Genomic DNA, 17,674 nt, shown 5'->3' on the forward strand with positions numbered 1-17,674 from the left:
TCGGGGGTGTACTGGAGGGTCTTGCCGCCACGGCCAACGGTCGCAAAACCTCGTCATCACCGGCGGTGGAAAGAGCAGGGGCTTCGATACGCTCAATCTTGGTCAGGCGAGGGGCGGCGGCGACGGGACGGGCCACTTCCTCCTTGGCTTCCATGAAGCCATCCTTGTCCTTCCTGTACTTGTCGATCTGAACGGCGTAGTCCTTGTTGTTCTTCTTGATACGCTGCTTAACGGCGTTGAATCCCTTGGCGTTGCTGGCGTTCATCTTCTTGTTGCTCGACTTCTGCTTCGAGATGGTCCCGTTGACGAAATCCTCCAGGTCCGCAACGGTCTTGACGTAGATCTTCGGGGTCGGGCCAGACTGGACAATCTTGACGATTTGACGGTTCAGCTTGTCAAACTCTATAAAACGGATGTTAGTATCAAAAACCCATCCTTCCCTCCGCTGCCGGTCCCGCAATTCCATTCTTTGATTCCAGGGCCAAACGCACCTGTCGAGATAACCGCCCAGTCGCTGATCTTCTCGGCATTTTCAATCAACTTGACGGTGTTTTCGAGTTCCTCCAACCGCTTGTCCTTGGCACTCTTGACGATAGTTACTCGTTCCTCATCCTCGCTTTCTTCGCTTTCGGAAACATTCTTCATGAAACGGTTGGCACCGGTCTTGCCGGCATCCTCGTCCTCGGAAGAGGACTCCTCCTCCTCCTCAGACTCTTCCTCGCTGGACTCCTCCTCGGACTGCTCCTCCTCCTCGCGATCACTGTAGAGCTCCTCCTCCTCAGAGGAGCTGGACTCGCTGTCGCTACCGCCACCGTAGAAAAAGCGCGACATGTTTGCGGATATTATTCAGACGCTCGAGATCGGGAAAGTCGCGGGAATCGAAGAACGGCGGTCTCAGTCGTCGCCGGGGGGATAACACGCAGGTGGTAGGGCGGATCGGGCTGGTTCTTTTGCCTGGCAGGAAAATCCGTTGTGAGGGTTCCGAGCCGCAGAGGTTGGGCGGCGCGAGTCACACACGAAATTTAAGCGAGGCGGCGCCTAACCACAACAGGCAGGCGGCCAGTCTCCGGGACGCGGATTGCCATTGTTCTTTTCCCCCTCAACTCCAGATCTCAATGGATGCTATTTTATTTACTTCACTGATGGGACCTTGTCAGATCAAGATCCACGGCCTACAGTCATTGCGGAGATCCGGGCGTCAGAGACCAGATGAGACTACAGCGTTTTCCGGCTTATTGGAGTTCCACCGGCCTCCCGTGATTCGATTGTCGCCCGTGTCGTTCACTTCACCCGCCAAAGTACCACCACACCACACCCACACCCCCCCCGTGGGGAAGAGAAAAAGAGATCAAGCAGCTCTAGCTTTTCCAGCCCATCTAAACTCGGGCCTCATATCTCATATTTTACTATCCAAGTTACAGTCATGTTGCTCTTTGAATCGTGCAAAAAGGGACGGAACTAACAAAAAGGACATGTCTTGCATAGCACATAACAGGTGGGATCTTCGTGCAAATATTTGGGTAGAAGGAAAAGAAAATTCAAGAATCAACATAAATCACCTCTTTCCGAGTACTCCTGGCTATGCCGAAAACAGCCACATACAGGAACCTAGGAGAATTGACAGGGGAAAAGGAATAAATGAGGATGAGCATTGGGAAGCACTGCAGCGCTCAACTATAGGGCAAGGGAGCACCTGTCCACCGTAGCGTGCTGCTGTAGCTTGACAAGCAGGCCATCCGTGTTCGCCGCCACGGCGGAGGTCTGACGTTAAATATATCCCTTGGGAACTTATGTTGCCTGTCACGTAGGGGACTTTCATTTGTCCCGTGCCTAACAACAAGGCAAACCGGCTGTCACAGGACTTTCATGGAGACAGAACTCACACGTACCAAGGACCAATTCAGGTCTCGAGGAAAGCTGACGGTAATGAGCTTTAAATCGAGCAGGCTCCCAGATACCAGGAAGGAGGCCATTTGAGTGTAGCTCTGCGTCCAGTTTCTGGTGATGGACGCGCAAAGGAGCACACACTTGCCTATACAGAAAAAATGGCTTGTCCGTAAGGCCGATGGACATCCATGTGCCATCGGCCTGTTCCTGGGTATGCGTGTTCTCAATGCCACTGGTTTTGGCCCATAAAGCCTTCACCCCCTAACACCCCATCCTCGAGGGTTCGAATGAAGTCGCGGTTTCTTGTACCGCCTGTACGACTTCCTCGTCGCCTCTGACCAGCGGAATTGGGGTCGACATACCCATCTGGAGGTGGGGGGTAGTATGCCGGACTAGGCTGTAATCGAATAGGTGCATTGGGGTCGAGGTGGCTGGCCACACGCTGGATTGTTGGCGGAATACCTCCACCCTGAGGATCCATGGTAGACGCCCGTTGCCGCCCAGCCCTTGTTGTCGCTTGCGCGTAGAGGCTCTGGGAGGGCGCATACTGTGCTTGGGGCACTTGGCCAGGGATGAGGTTCATCTGATGACCGTACGCCGGTGGCTGCGTGGGGTAGGGCGGAGGGGCACCTTGCTGATGACCAGTAAAGATTCCATTGTACATTGGCGGCGGCTGAGCATGCGTGGGCGTGTGGAACTGATTCAGCTGCATAGCGTAGGCATTCTGTGCGGCTGACTGGGCATGGGCTGCTTGTGCGGCCCTCTGCTTGCTGGCAGCTTCTGCCTGCTGCTGCTGTTGAATTCCAGGGGGAACAGTCTTGTTCAGAGATGAGTACTTCAGGTTCATCGGGGGCATAAAAGGGCCTGTGAACTTCTGTTGCGTAATGAAAGGATGCAGTTTGGCCTGTTGTGGCGACCAACGCTCGAGGGGATTGATGGCCAATAGGCCACGAACGAAGTCAATGAAGGCTACCCGGTTGTTCAATTCTAACAACAATAGTGAGCAAATGTATGTATGGCGGATCGGGTATTACCTACCTCGTTCAATCTCTGCTTGTTTCATATTCTTCCTCGGCATCGGGTAGCTGCGGATGATTTCTTCCAGGGTCGACGCTTGGAAGTACTTCTTGCTCGGCTGCTCTTTCGTGTTGTGCTCTCGAGAATATTGCTCTAGACTTTTAAGGCGATATGTCTTGCGACCGAACTCGTCCTGGGTCTTCTCAAAGAATTCGCCAGACTGCTTGCCCATCTCCAGCATCCATGTTGGCGGCAGGCCGAGCATTTCCACAATGCGGCAGACTTGGTTGTATTCCGAAGATCCAGGGAAAAGCGGCAAGCCTAGGAATAACTCAACGACGATGCAACCAAGAGACCACATGTCTATCGCGGATGAGTAGCTAGAAGTGTGTTAGTTTAGCCGTGCGTATACAGGGAAGAACAAGGCGAGGTGCGCGTACGGTAAGCCAAGAAGAACCTCTGGTGAGCGGTAAAACCTAGATTGAATATAGGTATAGACTGTCTGTCGCTCGTCACAGGCTGAACCAAAGTCAATGACTTTGATAATGGGGCTCTCCAGACTGCGATGGAGCTAAGTTAGCATAGTGCATTCGAAGGAAGTTGGAGAGATTGCTAACTTTTTTAGTAGAATATTCTCCGGCTTCAGATCGCAGTGAATCAAGTGCGCCTTGTTCAAAAGGCTCAATGCATTCAGAAGTTGCTGAGCAAATACGCGTACTAATGTCGTACTTAAGCCCCGGAACTGATTCTGCTTGATCAGTTCGTAGAGATTCACACTCAACAATTCAAACACCAAGCACAAATGCTGTCGGTGAATGAAAGTATCTTTCAAGCGGAGTAAGTGGTGGTCGTCATTCTTGTCGTATCTGCTGTTGAGCTGCGACAGTTGTGAGCAACGGAGCAACAACTTCGACCCGCTGAGATATAAACACTTACCAAATCCAAAACCGACACCTCCATCATGCTTTGATTGAAATATGCAGTCTTGTTCTTGATGACCTTGACAGCTACAACCTCCCCAGTTTTCAGGTTTTGACACTTGACAACTTGACCGAAGGTTCCTTGACCCAGCACATCAAGAATGAGGTAACGGTTCCTAGACGCGATTAGCTTAGGTCCTCGGGGAACTTCGGTCGAACACGCTTTAGGGTTAGACGTACTTGTGGCCCGCTTCCTCACTGCCCAAGATGTCATTGACATAGAGAATGTAGTCACTATCCTCGTTATCGTAACCATCGTTCTTCACGCCTTTACTAGGCTTGGTAAGAACACGCCTCGGGTTCCGGGACGATTCGTAGTTGAAGCCCGGGTTGCATATTCGATAAGTGGCGGGGAGATGTGTTGTCAACGCTTGCAGAGGCTGTACACATGTTAACGAATGGCTATTCCAGAGCCTTTGATTTCCTGTGTACTTACGCTGATGAAACCACCATCAGGGTTGGCGCGTCTGTAAGGTGGCTGCGCATTCATGCGTGGTTGAAGTTCCTGGATGGACTTGATCTTCTGGAACTTCGGAACAGGGCCCCGGCCTGGCTGCTGGCTCCCACCGGATATAGACGCAGAGCGCGGTGACCTTCCATCTTGTGCAAATGCGGCGTTGAGCTGTGAGCCCGCCGAGGGTGGATAGTACTGATCGGGGCTCATGTCGGTAGGCTGAAGCGGGGGAAGTCTAGGGGGGCGTGACGCAGCTGTGAGGAGATATGTTAGCTGCCATAGTATCCATAAAACCCAAAGATCTCAAAGGCGTTGATACTCACAGGGTGGGGATTGGAACGCCTGAGGAGGTGAGGCGTAGGTTGAACCTCTTGTCGGCGACCGTCGTGGTTGATTCGGCCCGGGCGGGAAAGCATACGAGTTATGCGATTTTCCAGGACTCGCATTGAACGACATGGAAGGAGACAAAACATTCATAGGGGAGTACCTGCGAGCAGCTGACGACTCTTCGCTTGGGAAATATTGGGATGACGGTCGGCTATGATGGCTCGGTCTTGTCGAGTACTTGGCCCGGTTGTACGGATCCGCATCTTCCATCGTGGTGTCCGCATCGGTGACATAATCCCGACTACGTGGCGTCGCAGCGGGAGACGAAGCCATAGAGACGGTTCTGGAATTTGCACCGATGGATGGTGGTTTGGCGGTGGTGCCAGGAGACTGGAAGGGTTCGTAGGTGTAGCCCACCGGCGGCTGCGAGTGCTGTGGCTGGGCGCCGTATTTTGAGGCTAGCTGTTGTGGATTAGACGTCAACCCGTTGTTGAACTGCGCGGGATGCCCCATTAAGGGATCCTGGTATGCCTGCCACTGGGAATCCATGCTTCCTCCTCCCGTATAGCGGCGTCTCGTGAAGGTCAAGTGGGAGATCAGATCAGATCGGACATATGATGATCATTTATCACTGTCGACAGCGCACATGCACCACGATCGGGGGTTAGATAGTAGCAGCGGGGACGGCAGACGCACGTAGCGCAATCAGGCGGAGACGACGCGGGACACCGGGGAGTGGTGGTGCAATTCGAAAATCGGAGGAGAGACGAGACGGAGGAATTGATGCTAGATTCGGATTGCGTCGAACCTCATTATTCGGAACAGCAGACTGTTCTGGTGATGAGGGCTCAGAAGGGGCGAGAGGGGAGGCGGCCAGTGGATGGACGGAGTGGGCGGTCGCAATCCACAATGACGGGTGCGACGCAGCAGCCAATATCGATGCGGCAGCTGACACGCGAAGGGGGTTTAGTCGGTTAAGATGGGGAAAGGAAGGCGACTGAACCAACTGTTGGAACCCCCAAGGGAAGGATGGGAATCCAGACAGCAAGTTATACAGTCGAGGAGCAGAGATGGGTAAAGGGGGGGGGGGTGGAATCTGGAAGCAAGTCCAGACGACGGGCACTGGGTGAAACTAGTGCGGAGGGGGGGAAAAGAAAGAAGAGAGGGAAGAGAGGGTAGTAAAGTTGATTTCAGTTCGTGGAGGTGGAGATACCCTCTGACTCTGACTGACTCTGAGCACTGAGCAGCAGCGAGATCCGACGCGGGCCTCAGGCTGCCGTTGGGTTGGGGCTTGCTTTGCAAATGGAATGGTGCCGGGAAAGGGCCACCCACGGACCAACCTGATACTACACTCTCTTCTTTCTTCGCTGGATTATTTCTAATGGCTGATCTCACGACTCGGGGAGGGCCCCTCTTTCATCTCCTCGAACCCTTCTGCAGGAGGGTTGTGTGTATGTGTGTGTGTGTGTGCGCGTGCAGGCAGATTGGTAGGGATCCTGTTAATAGATGATGAATCGACTGCCAGCAAATCGAGGCCAACCCCCGGTTTCGAAAGGCAAACGAAAGGGAGGGACAGGCAAGAACAACCTAAGCCAGAGAATGGAAAGACCAATGCAGTTAAATACTAGCTAGCATTCCCATCTAGCCACCGTCCAGGGTTAGAACCACAATAATATTGGACTACATCAAGGTGTAACGAGGCAATTAAATCATGGAGACTATTTGATGTCTGTCTGAGGTCTGACTGAGTCTGTGCCTGCCTGCCTGCCTCGCGACCAGCCTCTTGAACGACGATCTGCCTTCATTCGGAAACATCCGCTGCCCCCTTTGGCATTCAAGTCCAACGGCACTGTTTTGGTATAGCTCGCTATACGAGCAGACTTATAACAATGCCTTTTCTTGCGGCTATTCGAGGGAAGGATGACCTGGACCAGAGGCGGTTACTAATGCCATGATTGGTGATTGTAATTATCTCGAGTTCTGTACTACGGTTCCCTCTGCGTCATTGCCGTTTGCAGAAGGGGTTGCCAATCTCCATACATGTTATTTGCTCTTGTTCCAGGCCCAACAACACCCGGAACAAGGCCAAACGGTATATTCCACTCCTCCCGATAATCATGAAGGCTGACACCGGAGGGCATACCCGAAGCTTAAGGGAATTCAGTGTGGTGATGACATTATCACCTGGGCAATTCGAGCATGGATGGTGTGTGAAGTGAGAGGTGGACTGAGGCAACACACGGGCCCCAGCCAGTCCCGGTGACGTGGGAGGCTACGTGGTGGATGACTAACCGCCCAAGGGCTAGGCACCCAGGGCGGTGAGTGCCAGGCTGCCGTCGGTGAAATCTTTCTGCCGGGTTTATGGTTATCGTCGCAGTCCTTGTAGACATGGTCTGGCGCGGTCCCTCGCCAGTCCCATCCAGTCCTCGGAGATTTCAATCTCTTTACAATCACTTTCTCGCTCTCGGCTGTGAATCGTCCAGAGTGGGTGTGTATTAAACACTTTATGTGCTATAGACTGGCTCTCAAGGATCGGTATTGGTTAATTCGAACCCTGTCAGATTTACTTCTCACTACACATCGGTGACGCCACTTGCTGCAATGACCCCGGTATCATCATTTTTACGACCACTATAATATCACACATAACTCTTACTTATCCTTTAAAGACATCTATAAAATACAGTCACATATTAGACTTGCGGGGATAAATTGAACGACCGTGGAAATTATCAGACTTTATTAAATGTGTCTGTCCATTGAGATTCATACAGGATCATGGATGGGGCAAAATTGAACGACGTGGATGTCGCTGCATCCCGGAGTGGCTTTGACGAAGACATGAAAAAGGAGGAAGAGCCGGAGCAACAAGCGAAATCTACATTGGATCCAGCTGAGTCTGAAGCATCTCTAAATCAAGGGCATTCGGCAAACGCCGATGAAGCAAGTCGATTACGTGAATTGCAGGCCGATGTTCGTGATCAAGATGACCTCGAAAGGGACATATCTCGTCAGGTACGCTTTACTGGTCAATTTTCAAATGAGCCGAGGATGTTGACGACTATGTTAGGCCGACAGGTTGCTCATGGAGCAGGCTGACGAACGGGATAGTAAAAGATTGGAGAAAACCACATTAGAGAAACAGTATGTTCATATTACTGCTGAGCTTTACACGTGGAACTTACAGTGAATGTTTTCTAGGAAACTTGAGAGCCAAATCTTGAAACTACATCAGCGTTTGTCGCAGCCAGTTGGCACGTCTGCGAGAGTTCGCATCAGCAATGAGATTGAGAAGCTGGAGAGCCGCAATACGGCACTGGCAACTGACCTTAAAGAAATTCAGCAAAGAATGGACGAAAGACATCAAGGAGATGAGGCTGGTTCTCAGACTACCGGGACTGGGCGCATGCCTAATGAGTCCCGCCGGGATTATCTCATTCGAACTGGAAAGATTACGCCATTTTCCAACATGAGCTCTGGGCCAAATCATGGCCCTCTTGCTAGTCTTCAGGATGCCTTGATCGATGCAGAGGACGAACGCGATGAAAAGGAAGCACTGGAGCAGGTGAAGAACCGGTCAGCTGTTTCACATCGTAATCTCGTACGACCTGGATTCGGTTTCGATGAGACTCCTGCTTCCAGCTTAGTGGATGAAGCGCCTACCTCTCGAGCAAGTAAGCGTCGAAAGATAGACCGCGAGTCTCATGAGGAGGAGGAAGAAGCTCTTGAACAAGAAACCAAGGTATCCCTCGAAGACAATTTCGAGGATCAAGATGAGTCTGCTAGCTATGTTGAATCTGAAAGGCAGTCTTCTGTATCGGAAGATGAAGAAGAATTCCTGCCTGAAGAAAGGCCAAAACGTACGGCAAAGCCAGTAAAGGCTCCAAAGTCTTCGGACGAGGTTGAAGATTTCAGCGGAATGGACGATGGAAATGAAGAGCTCTATCAAACTAGGCTTCAATATTGGGTCAGTCGAAGGGCAGCTGCTAGGAAAAGAGCGCTTGAGTCGCGTGTTGCAGGTCATGGACCCGAGGTGGATGCTGCTGGGGACAATGTGGATGTGCTCGATCAAGATGAACAGGAAGAATGGTTCATGCCTCATCCCACAGTTTCAGATATGCCCTACGACAACGGGTATCGAATACCTGGTGATATACATCCCCTTTTGTTCGATTATCAAAAGACCGGAGTACAATGGTTATGGGAATTACAACAGCAGCAAGTAGGTGGGATCATCGGCGATGAGATGGGTCTTGGGAAGACTATTCAAGTCATCTCTTTCCTTGCTGGTCTCCATTACAGCAAAAAGTTGACGAGGCCAGTCATCGTTGTATGTCCCGCTACGGTCATGAAGCAGTGGGTGAATGAGTTCCACCGTTGGTGGCCTCCTTTCCGTGTATCCATCCTGCACACGTCCGGTAGTGGAATGGTCAACATTCGGAACGAGAGCAGCAGAGAAGATGCTCTTTTGTCTCAGGCGTGGAACGCCTCGAGTACTCGTGGCATGCCAAGTGGCCTGAAAGCAGCCAGGAAAGTCGTCAAGCGTGTAGTAGAAGAAGGGCATGTACTGGTAACCACTTACTCGGGCCTACAGACCTATGCTTCTCTCGTGATACCGATTGAATGGGGCTGTGCTGTCCTGGATGAAGGGCACAAAATCCGCAACCCGAACACCTCGATTACTATCCATTGCAAGGAACTCCGGACACCCCATCGCATTATTCTATCTGGCACCCCGATGCAGAACAATCTTACAGAGCTCTGGTCTTTATTCGACTTCGTCTTTCCAATGCGCCTGGGAACTCTGGTGAATTTCCGGAACCAATTCGAGTTCCCGATTCGTCAGGGAGGGTACGCGAATGCCTCTAATCTGCAAGTCCAGACAGCTGCCAAATGTGCCGAGACCCTCAAGGATGCCATCAGCCCCTATCTTTTACAGCGGTTCAAGATCGATGTTGCGGCAGATCTTCCTAAGAAGAGTGAACAAGTGCTGTTCTGCAAGTTGACAAAGCCGCAACGACAGGCGTACGAGGCGTTCCTTGGCTCCGAGGAGATGAAATCCATCCTCAACGGGCGTCGACAAGTCTTGTTCGGTGTCGATATATTACGAAAGATTTGCAACCATCCGGATCTACAAAATCATAAGCTGATGTCCTCAACAACCGGCTATGGTAGCGGATCCAAGTCGGGTAAAATGCAGGTCGTCAAATCGCTGCTGGAGCTATGGAAGGATACCGGTCACAAGACTTTGCTGTTCACGCAGCATCGGATCATGCTCGATATTCTGGAGAAATTTGTGAACTCACTGTCTGGATTTAGCTACCGTCGAATGGATGGCACCACACCCATCCAGCACCGGCAAGCTATGGTGGACGAGTTCAACAATGACCCAAGCCTACATGTTTTCCTCCTTACCACTAAAGTTGGCGGGCTGGGGGTAAATCTAACGGGTGCTGATCGGGTGATCATATACGATCCCGATTGGAACCCATCAACTGATGTGCAGGCGCGGGAGCGGGCCTGGAGGCTAGGACAAAAGCGCGACGTCACCGTCTATCGGCTTATGACCGCAGGCACTATTGAAGAGAAGATCTATCATCGTCAGATCTTTAAGCAGTTTCTCACGAATAAAATCCTCCGGGATCCCAAGCAACGCCAGACTTTCCAGCTAAGCGACCTCCATGATCTCTTCTCTCTTGGAGACGAAGGCCAAGGCCCCACCGAGACCAGTAAGATCTTTAAAGATGCGGACGTCACATATGAAGACAGCGATGGCACCTCGCGCAAGTCTAATGCAGCGATCAAATCATCTGCCTCCTCGCATAGCGCGCAGGAGGAGAAGAAAGACATCAGCAAGGTCGTGGGTGTCGCCGCTGTCGAACAGTTCCAGGGAGACCAAGAGCAACAGAGCGAGCAGGAGAAGGGCACTTCAGGTGCCAACTCCGAGTCCCGCATCATGGAGGGCATCTTTGCCCGATCCGGGGTCCATTCGGCGCTGGAGCATGATCAGATTGTGAATGGCAAGCGCGTGGTGCGAGCGGACCCCAAAATAATCGAGGCCGAAGCGAAGCGGGTGGCAGCTGAAGCTGCAGAGGAGCTGCGGCGAGCGGGTGAAGCAGCGCGGTCCGTCCCCATCGGCACTCCAACCTGGACGGGTCAATTCGGCCTGGCCGGGAAACCTGAGGAACAGTTACCCAGCCGGCCTGCATTTGGAGGAAGCAGTAGCGCCGCCAGACGAGCGGTAGCCGGACCATCCTCAGCCAGCATTTTGGCGAATCTCTCGGCGCGCACACCTTCACCGCGCAGCAGCAGCAACAGTCCTGCGCCATCGCGGACTCCCAGTGGAATCGATTTCATCACCATGATCCGGGATTTCATTACGGCCCAGGGCGGGTCAGTCTATACCCAAATGTTGATCGATCATTTCAACCGGTACTGCACCACGCCGCAACGGTCGGCCGAGTTCAAGGAGATGCTGAAGACGATAGCCGTGTTGGACAAGGGGGGACGAAACGGGCGCGGGAAATGGGCTTTGAAGCCGGAATATGCCAAGCGACGATGATTTGCCAATGAGAAATAGTAGACTCGATATGCATTTGTATAATATGGATCATTCCCAGGCGTTGGGCAACCATGGATGGATAGATGAATTGCGTCTTGGAAGGATCAATACCTATACCTCAGCTAGTTATGATATACTACAATGACCAGGGATACCCATGTCCCGAAGGGCTGAAAGTTGAAACAAACAATTTCATGCAGCCCGGGATGATGTCGATCCCATGCCCTGTGTAATTCTACTATAATTGTCATTGTTGTACAATTCAAGATCACCCAGAGAAGCCAAGCAGACGACGTAACCGTAATCTCGATGACGTATAACCCGACTCCATAACCATAACCCCCCGGTACCTGACAAAACTGATTATTGAGACTTTAGGTATCTAAACGACATTGACGAGTCACTTTGACTCCTACCAAAGTAGTAACTTATTCGGAATACCCCGCGGGAAACGAGATAACGGTTCCGTGGATAAGGATCGTCTACTCAACCCCATTGTGGGATGTCATAGCAGCCGATAGTGTGTGAACCAGAGAAAGGGAGTGTACGGAACGGGGAATCATGATGTCAGTTACCAAAGTAGATGGAGAGGAGGTGCGGCGGGCTTTCCGTGAGGAATGTGTGTGCGCGATGAATGGATACTATGAATTTGTCTGGACCAGAGGATAGCATAGGCACGGTGTTAGGACTGTTAGAGTGCAGGTACGAAAGTCTAGACATTTTGTAGTTACTCTGTAACTAAGTGAGTGATGAGTTGTTTCAAGACCAATCGGAGTGGATGTGATCGGGAAGTCCAAGTCCACTTTTTGCTGCAGGTTAAAATTTCTCCAGTTACGTGATTATCGTGATCGGCTTCAGGGGGAGGAGGGGTTACCTTGCACAGTAATACAATATACTACAGAGGAAGTGTGGTTCTTGTGATGTCAATGATTTCTTTGTCCAGAAAAAAAGACAAAGAAAAGACAATCCGATCCACGAGGCATATGACGATATGATGGATGAATGAATGGATGGATAACGGTGGAAACCCGAGCCGAGGGAGGAGAAATCTGAGACAAAAAGTCAATCATCTGACCCGGGCAGTGATCGGTCGGGCATCGGGCATGGAGGAGAGAGAGAGGGTCACTGAAAATCCGATCATCCGATAGATTAAGATCGACTGCTTACAAGTTTTGAGGATTAGTACGGAGTAGACTATGTTGTTGCAGGGAAATAAAAATAGAAAAGATAGTCTTGTATCATGTCAGATCAGCCCACAGTTGCCATCTGATCTTAACTTGACATGGTATATAGACAGATGGGTGAAGAAGTTACTAATGAACCATTGTGTTCATTCTCTATAGGAATACTGAACATACAATACCTATACACTGAAGTGTACCACTTACTTAGTATGCGGGGATGAGTCCAGTCTCCTCCCGCCATCCTCGTTCATTCCGAGCCTGTCCAATCAGCCTCTGCCTCGCAGGGATCTGCTGTTTCTGCTGAATTCGCCGCCCTGCATTGATTGGTCCGGCTGAAGACCCTCCACCAGCGCAGCCAAGACCGGATCAACCAATCGGGCTGTGAGGACAAGGGCGGCCAGTCCGAACGAGGCTCCAGCAGGAAGAGGAAGGCGCGGGCAAAAGTGGAGCAGGGATTTGCCTCTCCAGTTGTTCCTGCCTTTCATTCTGCCAACTCAAAAAGTATTCCTCAGCTTTTGAACTGAAGCTCCAACCACCAACCACCAACCGCCCCCTCCACCTGTCGGCATTCGCCCAAGTTTCTATTCTCAGATTTCGCGCAAAGTTTTCCCTAGTCCGTAGTCTTGTCTGTCCTGCCCCTGCGCTGTCCTTGGATCCTCCTCCACTCGTTCCAACTTTCCTGTAGGCATTTCGGCGCCGGCGCACCCGTGTCCCCAACTGCTGTGGGGGAGAATCGTGGTGGCTGTCCGATATAAAGACGCTGGGCATCCCCCTCCATTCAGCCATCCTGTATCACACGCACCATCCTCCCCTTTTCTCCTACATCCCCTGTTCTATTTCAGGATCCATCCACGAGTCTTGTCCTTTCTATTCTAATTTCTCTCTTCTTCATCCACCTTTCTCATCCACATCATCCATCATAATGAAGTTCCTTGCCTCTCTTGCCCTGTTGGCGTCTACTGTGGCTGCTAGCCCTATGCTGTACCCCCGCCAGTCCAGCAACTCCACCCAGTCCTTCTACCTCAAGACCTCGGGCGCTTCCAACGATAACCACAACAACCTCTACGTTTATGCCTACCACACCGGTGCGGGATTCAACGATGCCGTGCTGACCTCGGATGTCGGAACGGCCAGCCCGGCCTTCCTCAACGGCACCCACACCCAATTCGACCTGGGAACTTCCTTCCCTTGGGGATTCAAGATGGGCGTCCAGAACAACTATGCAGCATGGGAGTCTGTCCAGATCAATGTTGGATACGGCGATGATGATTTCGCCATTGGCACTACCGGTCTGGAGTGGTCGGCACAGGATGGCTTCGGAGGCTGGCTAGGTGAGTGACCTTGAACATATACCCATACGAACTTTCTAGAACATGCCACTAACTGCGGCTATGTAGTGTGCGATTGGTACCCAACGCACCCCAGCTCTTCTACATCTACCGCTACGAAGAGCCCACTATTCCTTCCTCCTGCAGCACTGTCGACCTGAAGCCCGAATATAGTTCCTAGAGACACGACGTCTAGACCTCGCCACTGGGCCTTGTAACAGGGGCTCTATGACGAGTGTGGCGTGACTGATGAATCATGATACCGAAGGATCTGGGAGGATACGCGCCTCTCCCGGTTTGAAAGGGAATGCACTCTGTAACAATACGCCTGTTAAACGATCGACCTTATACTAATGTTAATATACTTAATGATGAGTGAGAATGAGTTGTGATGATGGGAAGGAAGGTGATGTATACGCTATGCGTGGCATGTTGCATAGTCAGGAATATCAGGTTTAGATAATCTCACGTAAATATATGCATTTACTACATACTACTTGGTATCTTGACAAGAACGATAGCTGCAAACCCACAGTAACAAAAGTGAACTAGATTGATGTGCTTCCCATCCGCCCTTCGCTTATCGTAGCGGCCAATAATTGGCAATAGTGGCTGCCGGGATCCGGTTAGTGTTGCAGGTTTGCGGGGACAGCAAACACTGACTTCTACAAACCATGACAGTATGGGGAACGGAGTTTCATTCAGAAGTTGGGGCGAGAATGATAGAGTCACAGAAATGACAGACACGGGATGATTCTTTCACTATTACTTTATACCTGCGACGAGGGAATATTTTCTATTCGGTGTACGGGAAAGGGACTATTCTAGGTGAAACAAGGTGCATAAATCTTGATCCCCGACCGGGTCAGATGCACTGGATGCCTCAGGCGCACAGCCAAAAATAGCGCCGTGTCTCACTCCCTGTCCCAATCGGGCAAGGCGCGCCTTCAATGGCTGCTCGTCTGGTCTTTTAGTCTCTCGCCCTCGTCTTTCTTTCTTCCCCTCGGGTCGGACAATGCTTCGCTCGTCTGTCGTTTGACTCTTCTGACCTTCGCTATCGGTTGATCGGTCCTATCTTTTCATCTGTCTGCCACCCCCGGTTCGCTGGAATCAGACCGGTCCCTGTCACTCGCTTTGTTTACATCTCTTCTCCTCCCCCCCGACCCTCGTTGGACCCTGCCGAGAATCTATCGGACGATCTGCATGTTTCAGTCCCGCTGGCCTGAAAAAACCACCATTTCTGCAGCCCGTATCGCTTCATCTCTGGATTTGATTATCGCTTATCGTGCTCGACGGTTCATCTTCGCCATCCTGGTGTAGCTTCATCTGTCGCCCGTCAGTCCATCGCAGTTACCGATACCCCTGTCGCTTCTGCCGCCGTAGACGGGAAAGGGTCCACGTCGATCGGACCCTGAATCTTGCCAAGGGAGTCAACCGACCCCTCTGCCTTTCAGTCAACACCACTACAGTACAGTCCGATCGGTCTTTTCAAGATGCGTTCCATGTCTCGTCTGTTTATTCTGTGCCTCCTCTTGCTGCTGGGGACGGTAACTTCGGCCTGGCCATGGCGGCCACATGGTGAATTGTTGCGACGAGCTGGTTAGTTCCGTCTTTTGGCATTACCTTCTACCACTGTCCTATTTTTTATCGTGCTTCGTGTGTGATGTGTTGCTGATTCGCGAAGATACTACCGCAGCTGAGAGCGCAACCACTGGAGCCGCCGCTACCACCGAGAGTGCATCGAAGACCGAGGCAGCGACCAAGACCGCCGCCGCAACAGGAACCGATACCACGGCCACGGCCACCGGCACCAATACCAAGTCAGCTACCAAAACAGGCACGGCTAGCGGCAAATCCTCTGGCTCTTCCTCAAACAGCACAACGAGTGTTTCTATCAACCCCGCTGCCGGTGCTGGTGGTATCTCCATGCTCATTCCCACCGAGGGAGCCACATCCTACTACAAGATTGGCGATTTTGTGACATTGGAATGGAACTACACCTCGTTGACCATCAGCCCAACGGCTGTCAACGTCGTCGCGTCCTGCAGTCTGAACAGTGCCACCTACACCATCTCGTCCAACATGACCATGTCGCCTACCGGAAAGGTGGTCTGGGACACCAAGAAGTACCAGGCCAACGCGACTGTTCCGCTGTTGACAGCATCGTACACGTTGATCGTTTGGGATGCCAGCAAGGCCATCACTGAGACGGCTAGTGCCGGTTATCTCAGTGCGGCTAGCAGTTACATTTTCGGAATGTACAGCTCGCAGCCGTACACTCCACTCAATGGTATGTTATCGCCTCTATATATCGTAATGAACCTGCTAACTTCCGACAGGATTTGTCTGCGCTACCTGCAGCGGCGCTTTCTCCGAGCTCGAACGGTTAGGGATGAAGTTCACCTTTGGCATGTTCGCCATCACCGTCCTGTCCTTCACCTGGTTCGCCGGGGGCTTCGGTCTCTTCTCCACATGAGTGTAATCTCCGGATGACGACCAAGAAAACAAACATTTTTATGCATTAGAATGTTGCATTGAGCAAAGCGAATTTCGTTTGAGTTATGATGATAGAAATCTATCAGCTGGGTCGGATTGGCGTTTGCGAGTTTCCTTTTCTGATTCGATATAATGGCTGGGAATTTCCTCTTTACTTTTGACCTTTGTTCACTCCTTTGATGCGCAGCAATAGCGGGATATCAGTGTAATAGTGTGTGCATGCGGTGATTATGACATGTGATTGTATCTCCATTTGGCCTGTCTATACTTAATGTTCTCTGCATTTTATCTCATGGATGTACGTATACATATCTGAACTTATTATTATCGGATACTTCCTCAGATTTAATATATGCTACCCCTACCTACGACCACTGCAGACTGGAAACTAGTAGATACACCTGTAATTCTAACTGAGACTGTCCCAGCCAACAAAGTACTAGTACTAGTACTAACAATACACTCCTCCTTCACGGCATTATGCATCCATACTATTACCAAAAGCCGGAACAAGCCACACTCTCCTCCCCAGGCACCACAGCCAACCAACATACGTTGATATTACCTAATGTCGATGCCCGCAAGGAAGTAGATAAGCCGTAGTATATATATATATACTATCCCCTGAAATACTAACAATATCAAGGAAATCCCCGAATTCATAGCTACTACTAACGCGGATTATCTCATCGATAGAATTCGTTCATATATATACTACTCGTAGTATATCGCCAGCCTCGTATGACAAGCATGATATTTATCTTGATTTTCCAGGTTCCGTTCAGTGTCTAGAACTCATAGTAAGTAGCACTGAGACATGACATCATATACAACGATGTGATGGATATAAATAACTATGGAATATCCCGATGCTACTTTGCAAGTATCTACTGTGTTATCATGACTGGACTGGATATAACCAGTGTTGACAGACTGGAAGATCAAAGATTAAAATCACTGGAGTTAGGTTAAGATATACTCTACATCCATCGATGAAGTAAAATCAAATCAATGTCTCATAATCAAGATTTCTACCGATACATGGGACAAGATGTGGACATTCGTTAGTATTCAGGATGTAGGAGATAACCGCGTTTATTGATGGCTTGACTATCGGGCACTCGACTTGGGTCGATGGATCTATGTGAGGTGCTGGATACAAATAAGTCCATCTATCTCGACTTGATCATCTATTTCTCACTCATCATTCTTTGTTTGTGTTTCTCACACTTGATGTGATCCTTGACTATACTCTAACCTTCTCTTGCTAAGTCACCCTCGTGACAAATTCGCCATCGACCACAAGCCGATTTCCTCGGAAGATAGAACAAAATGTCCAGTTTCTGGAACCCCACCAACATCCCCACTAGCAGCAGCCACCACCACCACAAGAGAAGGTGGAGAAACAAAGGCAAACAGCGAGAACAAGACACGATACC

At 50.8% G+C, this 17,674-nt stretch overlaps 5 protein-coding genes across 5 annotated transcripts; 3 read left to right on the top strand and 2 right to left on the bottom strand.

Moving 5' to 3' along the window:
• Nucleotides 1-831, bottom strand: An14g01040 (uncharacterized protein; the record flags this gene model as incomplete). The annotated part of the gene is made up of 2 exons (XM_001400695.3): nucleotides 1-402; nucleotides 492-831. Coding segments are annotated over 2 exons (742 nt in total), but the record flags the coding sequence as incomplete, so codon positions are not given.
• A 1,279-nt stretch (nucleotides 832-2,110) lies between these two features.
• An14g01050 (uncharacterized protein) lies at nucleotides 2,111-5,214 on the bottom strand (the record flags this gene model as incomplete). The annotated part of the gene is made up of 8 exons (XM_001400697.1): nucleotides 2,111-2,874; nucleotides 2,926-3,284; nucleotides 3,345-3,464; nucleotides 3,522-3,781; nucleotides 3,841-4,000; nucleotides 4,065-4,264; nucleotides 4,321-4,592; nucleotides 4,662-5,214. 8 exons carry the CDS (start codon nucleotides 5,212-5,214, stop codon nucleotides 2,111-2,113), a joined length of 2,688 nt encoding a protein of 895 aa, XP_001400734.1.
• Nucleotides 5,215-7,443: 2,229 nt separating this feature from the next.
• Nucleotides 7,444-11,227, top strand: An14g01060 (uncharacterized protein; the record flags this gene model as incomplete). The annotated part of the gene is made up of 3 exons (XM_059744050.1): nucleotides 7,444-7,680; nucleotides 7,736-7,809; nucleotides 7,867-11,227. The coding sequence occupies 3 exons, from the start codon at nucleotides 7,444-7,446 to the stop codon at nucleotides 11,225-11,227; spliced, it is 3,672 nt and encodes a 1,223-aa protein (XP_059604586.1).
• Nucleotides 11,228-13,333: 2,106 nt separating this feature from the next.
• On the top strand, nucleotides 13,334-13,900 carry An14g01068 (uncharacterized protein; the record flags this gene model as incomplete). The annotated part of the gene is made up of 2 exons (XM_001400699.1): nucleotides 13,334-13,742; nucleotides 13,809-13,900. 2 exons carry the CDS (start codon nucleotides 13,334-13,336, stop codon nucleotides 13,898-13,900), a joined length of 501 nt encoding a protein of 166 aa, XP_001400736.1.
• A 1,332-nt stretch (nucleotides 13,901-15,232) lies between these two features.
• On the top strand, nucleotides 15,233-16,215 carry An14g01070 (uncharacterized protein; the record flags this gene model as incomplete). Its single annotated transcript, XM_001400700.3, has 3 exons — nucleotides 15,233-15,338; nucleotides 15,424-16,029; nucleotides 16,079-16,215. 3 exons carry the CDS (start codon nucleotides 15,233-15,235, stop codon nucleotides 16,213-16,215), a joined length of 849 nt encoding a protein of 282 aa, XP_001400737.1.
• Between the last annotated feature and the right edge of the window lie 1,459 nt (nucleotides 16,216-17,674).

This window comes from Aspergillus niger, assembly GCF_000002855.4.
Source record: "Aspergillus niger supercontig An14".
Lineage (NCBI taxonomy): Eukaryota > Fungi > Ascomycota > Eurotiomycetes > Eurotiales > Aspergillaceae > Aspergillus > Aspergillus niger.